The 14,903-nt window shown below is 38.9% G+C and overlaps 1 protein-coding gene across 1 annotated transcript in view; it reads right to left on the reverse strand.

The window, feature by feature from the left end:
• Positions 1-10,625: 10,625 nt before the first annotated feature.
• Positions 10,626-14,903, reverse strand: part of LOC124605521 (probable E3 ubiquitin-protein ligase HERC3) — a 28,122-nt gene continuing 23,844 nt past the window's right edge. Inside the window, exons 6-7 of the mRNA XM_047137264.1 lie at positions 11,199-11,468; positions 10,626-11,031 (exon numbers count right to left, since the gene is read on the reverse strand). Coding sequence (XP_046993220.1) covers positions 10,823-11,031; positions 11,199-11,468 — 479 coding nt within the window. The 3' untranslated portion in view covers positions 10,626-10,822. The remainder of the gene's footprint in view (positions 11,032-11,198; positions 11,469-14,903) is intronic.

Below are 14,903 nucleotides of genomic sequence, written 5' to 3' on the forward strand. Positions count from 1 at the left end.
GTCCTAGCACCGCTGATTTTCTTACTGTATGTTAATGACCTACCAGCATCAGTAAGTAACATTGCAAATACAGTAATGTTTGCTGATGACACTAGTACCTTGATCAAAGGCTGTGAAATTTTCAGTGCAGTGTACAACTGAAACAAGCACACAGGATATATACCAATAGTTCACAGCAATTAGCCTGTCGCTAAACCTCTCAAAAACAAATTTATTTGTTTCTCACAGCAAATAATAAGCTCTTGAAACACATATCAATGGTCAGAAAATAAATGAAACTTCATATTGAAAGATGCCAAGTCCTAAGAAGGAAAATCTGTCCTCCTCATCCCATCCAGTAAGTGTACCCTGACCTGTAGTTCTGAGCAACTTTTCTCTCCATTCCCTAAACCCTGCCAGCCCTTTTCCTTTATCCCTCTTCCTTCCCTTCAGCCAGAAGAAGGAGCCACTGACTCCCAAAGCTTGCACATTTCCTAAACATATATGAGGCTATCAGCGCTATAGTGGCCTAACCCACAGCACACTGGTTTGTGGGAATGGCCACTGGAAGATGTTGACGTTTGCAGAATTGATGTGTAAGGTAGTGATTGTGCATATAGCAATGATTGTGGTATATATAATGTGGTATGGTGTCCGGTAATTGGCTATATGTGGAGTTAACTGTAATAGTGTTTTTAGACCATTTTTTTTGTGTGGGTAAGGCCACTATTGTTTTGGTGCATTTGACCATAATACACTGAACATGTGGGATAGACCATTACTGCTTTACACACTGAAGTCAAACACTGGACAAGATACACATCAGGTGTTAATGTTCATCATCCTTATCATCATTTTCAGGGACGGTGTTGCCACACGGCTGTGCAGATATCTTCAAAGAACAGTAATAACCATGGTACACCAGGAGGGAGTACGAATTGCAACAAGGTCATTAAATTGGTCTTCTTCAATGCACTAATAGCATGTCCATTGGGATATAGTACGTCCAGAGTCTCAATTACTTTCAATCCTTGCTTAGAAAAACTGACAATGTCAAATGGGACATCTGGCTCATTGGAGTACTTATAAAACATGATATGGGGAGAGGATGCTTTATGCTGAAGCCACTGAATATGCAACCATTGCACCCTGTTATTTTGTGTCGACACTTTATTTTCAAGCAGTGATAATGACATTCATCCAGTGAGAGGGTGTGTATATGTTTGGGTGAAATTTCCTGTTCTTCGTGATGATACCGAGGTCCTGGTCATGTGGTAGGTATGAATGCCCACTGACTAGGAATTTATGGTGGATTACTTCTGGTGTGAAATCTGCATGCAGCACCAGGAATTGACATAGTAACGCCATCTTTATATTCCGATTTTGCCTGCCACATTGATCTGAGTACATAATCAGTCGCTTTGTTTCGACGTTATGTTTAATGTAATGCACGAGATACAATCCAATTTCTTGTGGTCCTTGGGATGCTTCGCCCTCACTCCATACATACATGGTAGCTTTCTTGGTACCCAGGTCGTGTATTCCAAGGCAGTATGTCCACAATTGCCACTTGTAGTAACAGATACCTGTTTTGAGTAACGATGTTGGTAAAGTCCTCATCAAATCAAAGCCGATCACGGTCGTATTGTTGTCCTGATGCCTCCCTTCTGCTGCATCGCGATATATTCTCATCCGCACGCTCTCGGCCTTTCGTTGATGCAACTCTCTTTCACATTCCCATTTACCCTTCTCTTCCGCAGTGTCGGCTACAGCATGTTTATGTTATTGAGGTCGCATTTATGGCAGGAATCAGTTACAGGGGAATGAAAGACAGATTAAATCTTGTATTAAATATCTGAACAAACATGTAGTACGTGACCAGATCATGCACGGCTTTATATAAATGGTATAACTTCCCCATGCTCAGGTCGGGTGACAAATACTTCCGATCGACTGTTTCATTCATTCGTGCATAATGGCTCTGATATGCTGGAAACTGTTTTATGAAGTTTTCTACCACAACTGTCTTTGCTATTGGTGTTTTGATTTTAGCAGGGCATGTGTCTTGCTTATTGATGGGTGGGGTCTGGTGCTGCACTTTGTGTGAAAGAACCCGTGTAATCCTACTGTCTGATATCTGCTAAATGTTCTTAAAGAACGTTTTACACACCTTCACCTCCACTTCCTCTTCATTCTGGAAATGGCATTGCCTTGTTGTTACTTGTCACGACTTTGTAGCACCAGAAGAATACACGTGTGCTGTAGAGACTACTTTCACCATGCCAAAAATGTATGCCGGCTGCAAGTTAAAACTACTTAATGCATAGAATGGGTCAAATAGATGTTGCTGATGTTCAGGTGAAAAATGTCGATCACATTCCCCCTGACACGTGCATGCTCCGAGGGTGGGACATTTCTTTGGCACTACATTTCACTTCACGTTAATGTATTCTTCCCCTTTCGATCACTTTTCTTTTCAAATGGTCCGTGCCCATAGGTGTGCATTCTGCACCAGTTTTCTTCCTCGTTGCGGTGCAATTACTGTACCAGTACTACAATCCCCCTTCGATACATCCACGGTTGACATTGTGGGTGTGGTATCCTTCAACGCTCTGTGTAGATTGGGCTCTGATAATATGGCACATAACTCATCCGCTGTACCACGTGCATGCTGGCTGAATCGGCCAGGTGCACATTCCATGTCTGAGGCATCGGTAGTAGTGTCCGATCCAATTAGGTCTGAAATGGAAATGTTCCTTACCTGCACCAGTGTCCATATCACATCATATGAGTCCAATGAGGGAACATAACACCATCCTTACCTCGCAATGCGGCTTCGACATCATCACCAGGGCTACTGCACATGTCGTTCTGTAGTATGCAAACACTAATGACAGTTCAGTGGTGTATCGATCACAATACTGTGAGTATATACTGCAGCTGTGTCCTTCGCTGGCGATTACATGATGTATGACGTATGGTACACTGTCCCACCAGCCTACTCGCTATGCATACATGGCGCAATAGTGGCCTATGTGGCATTGGCCACTATTGCGCCCCATTTCGTATGGCACTGCATGGCGCACAAACAACATCTGACACTGCCACATTGTCCATGGTGTCCAAATACTTGTCTGGTGATTGTAGGACATGATGGTAGGGCGTAAAGTGATGTCCTGTGCAAATATCTCATTTTTCCAAAAATGTGGGTTAGGCCAGTATTGTGCTGATGTGTTTACTTCTGCCATGGCTTGGTGAGTATATTTTTTATCCATCCAATTATATATTTTCAAAAACTGATTATTCTCATTTGTACAACAATGTATCTTTGGATATTTTTGGCTACACAGTATAAATGTGAGTAGAAAACATGTCAAACTGAATTTCTTTATCAGTTTATCACTGCATTAATTTCATTTTTCATTCTTTTCCAGCTCAGTACTATTGCATTACAAGCTAAATGCAATCCAGTGTCATGTTCTTAATATATATTTAGATTTTTTTAAATTTTGATGAACAAGTTTACAGATTATATCCACGTCTATTTTCTGCGAACACTTTTACTGTGTGTGGCAAAGTGTACTTCTGGTACGACTTTGTCTTACTCTACTTCAGGTCGTTCCAAAAGTACCCCATAGAAATGGAGTACTCCAGCGTCCTCACTGCAGTGGCTCTGAGTCCCATGTGGTGGGAGACAGTGAACTCATTGCCACCTAGCCATAACTGGTGCAACAATCTGTGTTCACTGACAGCTATGGGTAGTCACGCAAAGCCCTGTGCCTCAGGTGGAGGATACATTTCTGTTTACTGAGACGGATGGTCTTCCACAGTGCCTAGGATGCTAAAGTGAGAAAAGTCATGCGATAATGATATGCATACATAAAGGTGGCAATGGTACCACATACATAGCTATAAAAGGACAATGTAAAGCTGTCATTTGTACTCAAGTAGTTCATGAGAAAGTGTCTCCGGTGTGACTACGGTCGCACGATGGGAATTAACAGACTCTGAATGCGGAATGGTGGTTGGAGCTAGACAAATGGGGCATTCCATTTCAGAAATCATGAAGGATTTCAATATTACACGATCCACAGTGTCCAGAGTGTGCTGAGAATACCAATTTTCATATGTTACCTCTCACCATGGACAACACGGTGGCTGAAGGCCTTAACTTAACACTTTTGCTGCGGCTAACGCTTATAAGTGTCAAAACAAGCCACGGGATAGTGCAGCTGACGCTTATAAGCGTCCGCGCTCACTGTCGGATAACTCAGTCTAGTTGCAGCGTCTAAGCTAGCATCAAAGCGTGTAAACTTTTTTTTGTGTTTTCAGTTATCGAACATACATTGTTCGCAATGGTGGCTAATGAACAGACACCTGGACCTTCCAATGTGAAAAGGATCAGGAAAGGTGTTAAATTGACAGAGGAACAGTTACTTAGTGTACTAGATGACAGTGATTTTCTGTGTAGTGAGGACGAGGCATACCACAGAGACTGTCATTTAGAGGCTGCAGAAGAATTGCAGAGTGATGATAGCGTGGAAGAACAGCTTTCGAATCTGTTTCATGACAGTTACGAATCTGACGATACGGATCACGACAATTGTGTGGAAATCGGCGACGAAAAAGATCCCGACCTGTCACACAGAGATAATCAAGGTGAGTCCTGGCATAAAGAACCACATAATATACAGTATCACCCACTTACGAAGGAAGACGTTTTGCAAAATCATCCTACTGGCAATTCTCCTATGGATTTCTTCAGATTATTGGTAACAGACAAATTGTTGCAACTTGTGGTTGACGAAACCAACAATAACGCAGTCAACATATTGATGAGCGAAAATACAAAAGAGGGATCTAGGATCTGTAAATGGAAATCTCTAAGTATAGGCGAATTACTAGTTTTCCTGGGTGTTTCGTTACATATGAGAAACATTAAATATCCGCGATTACAAGACTACTGGAAGAAAGAACCGCTGTTTGAGAATAGAGGAATAGCGATGAGTATAAGCAGAGACCGGTATTTGATCATATTACGCTCTCTGCATTTTGGAAAAAATCCACTTCTAGAAAACCCGAAACCAGACGATCATTTATATAAGATACGACCTATATTGGATTATTTTAATACGAGAATGTCTCAAGTGTATTACCCGGGAAGAGATTTATCAATAGACGAATCAATGATTCTTTGGAGGGGAGGATTGTCATTTACACAATACATAAAAAGTAAACGTAATAAATACGGCATTAAGGTGTACATGCTCAACAATCCAGACGGTTTCATAAACAAGTGCACTGTGTACACAGGAAGTAGTGGAGATACGGGTGGAAAAGGTCACGCTGAAAAGGTCGTTTTGCAATTGATGGCAGAAAAGCTGCACGTTGGTCATCACATTTACTTGGACAATTATTGTAACAGTTTTCATTTAGCTACAACTCTGTTGAACCTAAAAACACTTTCTACAGGTACTCTGAAATTAAATAGGAAATATACCCCCAAAGACGCTGTATAGACAAAACTTCGGAGAGGAGAGAGAATTGCGCGGTATTCTAATGGAGCTATGATTGGAAAATGGAAGGATCAACGAGAGGTTTCCTGCATTTCCACAGGACACCTAAACGTTATGGAGCAAGTGACGCATGCGCTCCAGCAAATAGTCACGAAACCTTTGCCTATTATTAGGTACAATGCGTGTATATCTGGGACTGATAAACAAGATCAGATGTTACCATATTATTTATGTGAATGAAAGACCATCAGCTGGCCGAAAAAACTATTCCTTCATGTCATTGACATGCTAGTTTTCAATTCTCTATATCTGTACAACAAATACGCAGGAAATAAAATGATGTTGTATGGTTACAGAATGAACATTATAAAGGGCTTCCTTCTACCAATGGACGTAACACGAAATGTGAGCAAGAAACATCACAAATGAACACATGTTGTGCAAAAGTGGGAAGCTACTGCAGGGAAGAAGCAACTTATGAGGAAGTGGTGAAAGAAGAGCGCGGAACAAAGCAAGTGCATTGATACACCATACGAGTGTACAACCCGCCCAGACAAACCTGGATACTGCTTGAACTGCTGCATAATTTCCCATAAGTAGCAATAACGCGATAGTATCGGGGAAATACCGATTATCAAAGACAACTTCTTTTATTTCTTTTGACATTGCATGGTTTCTTTTTATGATGTGAAAGGTTAGAACTTTTTTTCACGAGTATTCAGAAAATGAGGTTTTCTGTTGTGTTAAGTCAACTTATTTCTTATTGCGTTGTAAAAGCATTCCCTACAGTTTTTGCAAAAGAATTTAATGGGCTAAATTTGTTTTAATAGCATCGCAATTGAAGTGATGGGGGACATGAGAGAAGCCTCCACGTACGGTGTGTTCCGCTTACTAATTTCTACACATCCGGGCATCTATGATAAATGTAGACGGCTAAATCTCTCATACCATGAGCAAACGTGCTACTAAATTGACGACCTCTGTCAGAGTCAATCTTAAAAATGCGCATTTGAAGTAAATATAATTTCAAATGAATCTAGTTTCCTTTTTTTTTCCTTCTTAAGAATTTACGTTTTGAATCCAAATTTTTCCTGAATGCAGTGGATTTATTGCTTGTTTGAATTGTATTTTTTGTTACATTATCAACATATCACGAACATTTGAATGACGCCTGTGACCCCTATATGTGTCAGACAGCAAACAGACTTTAACACGACCAAAGCACAGTTGAAGCTTATTTGAAGTAATGCATCTAATGCGTCATCATTAAGTAAGTATAGAACATGATCCTACAGATCTTACAAGGTCTTGACGTCAGCCTGTAGCTCAGGTGTGCTTAGGAGCGTCAGCTCCAAGCGGTATCTACCGTTTCAGAGTGCTACCGGCTCGCACCCGCACTTTGCCGGGCTGCACTGGGGAGTTGTGTGCCTGCACTGATGCCACAGCGAAAGTGTTAATGACCAAGAGCAGTGGCATTTGCTTACAGTTGTCGGTGCTAACAGACAAGGAACGCTGTGTGAAGTAATTCCAGAAATCAATGTGGGACATATGGCGAACATATCCTTTAAGACAATGCAGCAAAATTTGACGTTAATGGGCTATGGCAGCAGACGACTTCTGCGAGAGCCTTTGCTAATGGAACAACATTGCCTCTTACGGTTTCCTGACCATTATCAGTTCTTCCCTGGATGACTGGAAAACCATGGCCTGGCCAGACTAGTCCCAATTTCAGTTGGTAAAAGCTGAAGGTAGGGTTTGACAGTTGCACAGATGTCACAAAGCCATGAATCCAGGTTTTCAACCAGGCATTGTGCAAGATGATGGTGCAGACTGTGCTTACATGGAATGGACTGGGTCCACTACTCCAAATGAACCGACTATTGACTGGAAATGATAATGTTCAGGTACCTGGAGACCATTTGCAGACACTCATGGACTTCATGTTCCCAAACAACAATGGGATTTTTATGGATGGCAGCACACCATGTCATCAGGCCACAATTGTTCACAATTGATTTGAAGAACATTCTGGACAAGTCTATCAAATGATTTGGCCACCCAGACTGCCCAAAATGAATCCCCAAACATTTATGGTCAGTTCGTGCACAGAATCATGCACTGGCAAAACTTTCACAGTTATGGATGGTTATACAGGCAGCACGGCTCAGTATTTCTGCAGGGGACCTCCAACAAGTTGTTGACCATATCGAGCAATTACACTATGCAGCTGCGAAGGTCTAACATGATATTTGGAGGTATCACATGACTTGTCACCCCAGGGTAAGTCATAAAGTATAATTCCGTTAAGCAGTACAGCACCATTATGCATGCCTTCATGACCCACACATTATTAGCAGGTGGAAAGCAAATCACAGAGAGATAGTAGCCAGGCTTAAAAATGATATACTAGGAGACTACAGAAATTTGCAGAATGGTTGATATACTGTAATGCATTTGTGTGTGTCAGGTGAATGACAGGGAAGAAAACAACTGAAGGAGCAATTTGAGAAAGCTAAAAAGTCACTCACATCAACGATTAGTGGCGAGCTGTTTTCAGTAGGATCTCTCATAAAATCAGGGGTGGTAGCAGATGCAGAATGTTTGTTTCCAAGAAAGCTGCAAACAACTGAAAGTGTTTGCCTTTTGAAGCAAACATTCTATCATCAAATTCTGGACATGGCAGCATTTAGAAACAGCTCATGAAACAAACAGAGCTTTCTTGCAGTTTTGCTTGTGCTTGATGAAAGCAGTGATGTTACTGGCTGTGCTCAGCTTTCAGTATTTGTACATGTCAGTATGGAGCTGTAAATAACATAATAACGTTCTGATATATTACTACTCAATTTCACTGTGACAGGTCTTGATGTTTTTGAATCAGTGGAGAATGCGAATTTGAAGTGAGATAAACTCCATACTGTAGTCACAGAAAACGCACCACAAATGACTGGGCACCATCAAGGTTTCACTTCTCATTTAAAAATAACTCAGAAGAGTATTCAGCAAATATCTTTTGACTATTTGTTTCACTCACAAAGGGGTAATGCTGAAGCAGTGGAACTGGGTAACAATGAAATTTGCAGTCAAGTGTATTCATTTTGATTGGTGTCAAGGTGTAAATCGTTGCCAATTTAATGGAAGTGCAGTATGAGGACATACCTTACCACTGCACAGTTCATTGGCTAAGTTGAGCAAAAGTAATTGATATTTTCTTTGCAACTAGTGAGGGAATCTCTCTCTTTCTTGAAATGAAGGGGAAAGACATACATTGTTTGAAAGATTGAAAATGGAATCAGACCTAGTGGTCCTAGCTGACAAATTTACATTTCAATTTAAACTTATCATTGTAGGGCAAAGAGCAGTTAAGAGTTGACATGCACAATCAAATCAGAGTGTTCATAGAAAAGTTACAGTGTGTTTGAGGAGGCAAATGAGCACAGTACCATAACAGAATTTAAGATTTTTCAGTCACCTGGTTTCTTTAAAACCATCCCAAAATACGAGTTTGACATTTTTCCAGCTAAGATAAAGCAGCTCATCACATCTTTTGAAACAAGATTCTGAGGGCTCACAACTGTGGAAGTTTAGTGAAATTGTTCAGCACTCATTTCTGCTTCCCCCAATAAATTATCATCGCTACAGTTAGAAGTTAAAGAGTTGCAAAGTCCAACTTTGTGGAAACACAGGTACAACCCATGCTAAATTTGTCACGGTGGTACGATTCATTACAGCAAAAAACAATTTCCCAAGCTATACAAAAATATTGCAGAAATCATGTGCAGGTGTTCTCAGGAATGAAATGAATAAAAAAACAACGAATAATCATTTCTTCAGGAGGCAACAATGAAAGGAATTCTCTGCTGTAACATTTGAGCACTTTGACAGCTGATATTTCCGCACTTGTTTTGAGCAGAAAATGTTTAATATCAGAAGCCCCATTAACGAATTCAATTTCTTTTAAAACAGTTTTCATTTAGTTCCATAATTTTCCATTTCCCTCTAGTAGCATGAAGCTACATCATAGCAGCTAAGAGTATGAAGTTGGCTATCATGTAAGATCTGGCAGGCAGATCAAAACGCTCGTCATGCCACGTGCCACTGGCTCATCTGATTGCTCACAACCAGTGAAAATTCTCTGTGCAGCAAGCAGAATTACATGGCTTATTTTCAATGCTATTTTGGAATAAATCATTTGTTTCTTTTTTCACAGACCACTATGACCACCTAACTGGCCAAGGGCAAATGTATATTTAACTTTAGTTCTGAATGTTTAGATTGTTTCAGTATTGTTGGACAGATTAGTAGCATGAGTAGTCAAAACACAATAAGCACACAGTTAAAAAGTTTTATTTTACAAAAAGCTATTTTCTTTTGAGAACAACAGAATGGCAATTTCTCACAATAAAAAGGCAACACTCATATTCATGTCTTAGCAGGCTTCAAAAATTATAGTTAGGTATTAGCAGGTATTGAAAAATTTAATTCAATAATTATGACAATGTGTAAGTACTTAAATGGAAGTACTAAAGTTGATGACAGGCTTAGGACAAAAATTTTAAGAACTTCACAATAGCAAAATTTAAAAGCAAGTTTAACTATCTTTGATGTTTCTGATTATTAGCACAATTTCAAATAATGAGCGAACAATTTGAGAAAGGAAAAGCTTTTCAGGTCTTGTTACTTCGTTCTTAATAAAATAAATTACTGATAAACAGCAGAGAGAAAACTAGTATTTCCCTCCAGTACTTTTATCAATTAACCCGAAGATACTTCTGTTGTGAAGGTCATGTTAAGGACATTTATGATTGCATGTTTTATACTGATGGAACACTCGGAAACAGAGGAAATGTCTTTTTAACAATCTGTTAAGTACTTATAATACCATACAGCTTGCCAGCCTATGAAGATTATTAGATGAATGTACAGAGATAATGTTTATGTCAAGGCCTGAATACCTAATCCTTACAAAAAATCTGAAGTTTAGATCCACACATTACCATTTGCTAATATAACAGTCAAGCAAAATGACACATTCACATTACTCAGTCAATTACACAAGATATTTCTTAATAAACACATAAGTTATTTATATATACATATATTTGCACTATATAAAAAATAAAAGACTGCATATGTATAAAAAACTTAATTGATATTTTATTCAGCAACATATTTGTACATACAGACCTAATAAAACTTAGGAATAAAAGAAAAATTTATTTTGTGCTTAGGACTTGCTTTAAAATATTATAAGCTGTAAAGTATATCACTCATAAGATCACAGAAATAAATATGGCACAATCTTGTACAATACTTTGAGCAACAAAAAGTCAGCACGCAGACAAGTCATCTTCCACTAACAAACCAGAGTTCCATGCTCCACATCTTACACCTACAACTTTCAGACTGCCGGTCTCTCCATTACTGCTGGCAGATGGTAGTGTTAGCCTTGTCATTTCATCAACATTAAGGAGTACACTTGGTCGCTTGCCTAGCTGTCCATATGCATTCCAACCACAGCCCCACACTGAACCATCATCTGAAATAATATGCATAAATGTAACAAATAATCTGTCATTGATAATTGTACACAATGAGAAACTAAAATGCCCCTGCAGTGACCAAATAATGAAAAAGCCAGGCCCATTTTCATGTGAATATAAACCTACTTGCTATTGATTCTTATTGAAACACTATACTACTGACCTAAAAGTACTATTGTGTGACGGCTTCCACACCCCACCTCCTTCACATTGGCATAGATACCAGATGGGAAGTCTACAGGCATTGGCACTCCAATTAAAGTTGATGGATCTTTTTCAAAGGAGCTGTCTTTTTCATCAGTCTTAAATGCATCATCTTCATCAGCACCAGCTTTCCGCTTTTTTGCCTTGTTTTCATCACTATGTATCCCTGAGCTTTCATCATACTTTCTACACCCAATCTGAGAGAAACCGCTGTCATCAACATCACCACCTATGGGATAGAAATAATTAGACAAAACACAGAACAAATACATGAAACAGGCTAAGTTGACTTATGTGCCAACCATAATTAATCTGCAAATGAGTAGTTAGCGATCCTCTTACTATATTACAAAAAATACTACACAAACCCTGAGAAGGAGATATGTTATCTATCAAAAGAAGGAAGCACAGCAGATCCTGTATAGAAGAAATATACAAATACAGCACTGACACAAAATTTAAAAAAATCCTTCAACAATTTTGTGCAAGGTTGGAGCCACCATAAGAAAAAAGTCCTGTCATGCCACATCACAAGATCTGTTGCAAGTTATGCGATGACTGCAAGTAAGAAAATCAAATCACTGATGACTAGTACTGAGGGGCACGGGGGATTGTGCGCCCCAAGTTTTTGTTATGTGTTTGTATAACACATACTGCAGTATACTCAAGCATCCAATTCCCATGTAAGTATTGATATTTGAGGCGAGAGAGGAGAAGGGAGAGGAAGACTATGCAGTTGGAAAGTGTCAGATGGGAGTTTGGGCAGATGCTTCAAATCTCCTATTTCTTAGCTAGTTCTTGTCCAACTGGGCTATGCTAAACTTTTAAGAATCTCTCCATTGACAGGATACCAGACCACAACAGCAATGGCAATAATTACAGTGGTAACTGCCACACACTTGGCAAATGAGAGAAGGGGTTGTTCCAAAACAAAACACACTTCTGTTTGTACAAATTGCAACACACAGACTCGATGGTTGAGATGAATGTATTCTCTGCAAATTTTCAGAATAGTATGCCACAAAAGCAAACTAAAATAGTGAAGAGATCACATAGACTTAGGCTATGCACCACCCTCTATTATGCAAGAAGAAAACTTGTTAAGCCTAGCTTGTGCAGTGAATGGGCTTCGAAGTGGAAATATGCAAACACCTGTCAATGTGGTAGTTTGGGGACCTGATGAGTACAACATAAGATTTCAATTATGTAGTGAGGGCTATGTGAACAGTAACAATTACTTTGGAGAGATTTTCAAGCCCAAAGTACCATTCCTCCTCCAGGTCGTCTAATACAAAGAAACAAAATCTGGCAAAAACCATCATTTGTACCATTGATCTTCACTGATCATCTATCATCTACTTTGCATTTTCATGAAACTGTCATAAAATGTAAGGAAAATAACTCATATTACATGCCACGAAGTAATCATTTGAACAAGCTAAAAAACACTCAAATAATTAAACATGATAAATATCAGTAAATGGGAGTGACATATGTTGTTAGGATTTCAAATGACATATGGACGCAACATTTTGTGGTTCTGTAATGGTTTTCTATGTAGCTAACAATTTGAAAATGGTCAATGATATGTGAGTAATACAATATTTCTACATGTAATTGTTGAACAGTCTTCAATTTAAAATATCCATGAAGCAGTAATACTAACAAATTACTGATTATGCCAAAATATCCTAGCAAAAATGGCAGAACTTTCCTATTGGAAATGTGACATTACACACTACCTGTGTATGACACTGACATACCAACACATGCTAGAAGCAACTGATTGTCAGACAAATTTATTGCCTTTCCATCATACCTAAGTGTAACAACCTAATCAAATATTGTATCTTCAGAGTTACCTTCCATTATGAAGTGCGTGTAATTCTCATCTTATCAGTAATACTTTTCTGATATCATTTAAATAAATATGAGCTCCAATTGGAACTTTTTTACTGGAGATGGGCACTAGAAACCCACAATACTATTTCAACAACTTATCTCACTCCGTGTAAATAGTTTCAGCAGAAGATTAATTGACAAAGAGAAAGGTAAGAGGCACAACCCCATAACAGGAAGGAGCGAAGATTGTAATCTAATCTCCCGTCGATTACAATATGAACAAGGAGCAGTAGCTGGAGAATGACTAGGGGATGTAAGAGTCCTTTTCAAACAAACTATCACAGCATTTGCCTCAAACCATCTAAGGAAAGAACAGAAAACCTAAATCTTTATGGTCATGGATTTGAGCCCTGACATCCTGAATGTGATTCCGGTCTTACTACTGTGCTGCCTTGTTCCGACAAACTCCCATAACAATCAAATAGTACAAACTCAACCAGCTGGTGCCTCTGGTAATTAAGGACTCTGGAAATTGTCTGTCCAATGAAACTGTTTTTGTTAGTTTTCAGAGCCAGTTTAATTAAGTCAAGGCAAATGGCATTTTTTGGAGAAGAACCTTTGTGACTGTGGCACTGTACAGACTACTAACAAGATTTTGAAGAATTGTCAGGAAGGATAATTCTTGGATAGCATTCAAGAACTTCCTTCAGACAGTTCACTGGATTGTGTATTGTAATCTCTTCACATCACATCAGCATTTTTTTTTTCCTAATGGCATCTATCTGCCTTCCATTTGTTTGTTTTCCTCCTTTTGCAATCCAGTAAAGAACTCACTCCATGTATCATCCATTAGTTTTGCAAAATGCCCCACCCCATTTTGTTTGTTTCTCTGTCTCTTAGTAATTTCAAACATCGCAGAGGAGCAAGAGGGGGATTGTCCTATATATACCTGGCACTGGGCCACCGCTGGTCAGTACATCAGCGCACCTGATGATGGCAACGTGGTAGATTGCCAAAATAGTGTGTCCTATGCACACTCATACCAGGCTTTTCACCCAAGCTTTATTTTTCTAGTGAAGTTTTACTTTTGCAAATTTAATACTTGCAGAGATAGGGTCATTTATTTGACCCCATATTGCAGCAATCAACAGTAGACATGGGAGTTTTCTGCAAATCTGAGACATAATATCCCCAGCAATATTTTCTTGAAATAAACGAAACTTGACTAACTTGTACAAGTTTTTGCACTCTCTTAAGCACAATAATAAAAACATTTCCTGAGCAATTCACATATAGATAACACTTAGCAAATTTGGCCAAAAAAATAGAAACTTCAAAAATGTGAAGTTTAGCTTTTTGTATCTCCGGAAGTAATTGTGGTACACACCTCATACTTTCCACAAGGCCATAGAATACAAAATTGTGTTCTCCTATTGATTTCTAATAGTTTACAAATTGAAAGCAAAGTTGTTGAGTTTTCTAAAAATGCCAAAAATGGCTATTTTTGCCCCCACAATTAAAAAGAAGTCTTCCACAAACTCAAATATTTTTGTTAGAAAGATCATGTTTTAAATCACCTAAACTATTTGGCTTTTCAATGCAAGCATATGATGCTCTAAAAAAAAAAAATAAAGAGTGGAGTTGTACTGATAATGGGCCCATGTTCCACTGGCACTCAAATTAAATCTGACATCCTTTATTATGCTATGCAACTGGTTATTTCTCTCTGTAGAAGACAATATCAAAAGTCCCAATGATTAAGAAATGAGGTTGAGTCACAAGAACTGCGGGTAAGCAGTCTCTCTTTCTGCTTCTCAACACA

This window comes from Schistocerca americana, chromosome 3 (assembly GCF_021461395.2).
Source record: "Schistocerca americana isolate TAMUIC-IGC-003095 chromosome 3, iqSchAmer2.1, whole genome shotgun sequence".
In the NCBI taxonomy this organism is placed as follows: domain Eukaryota; kingdom Metazoa; phylum Arthropoda; class Insecta; order Orthoptera; family Acrididae; genus Schistocerca; species Schistocerca americana.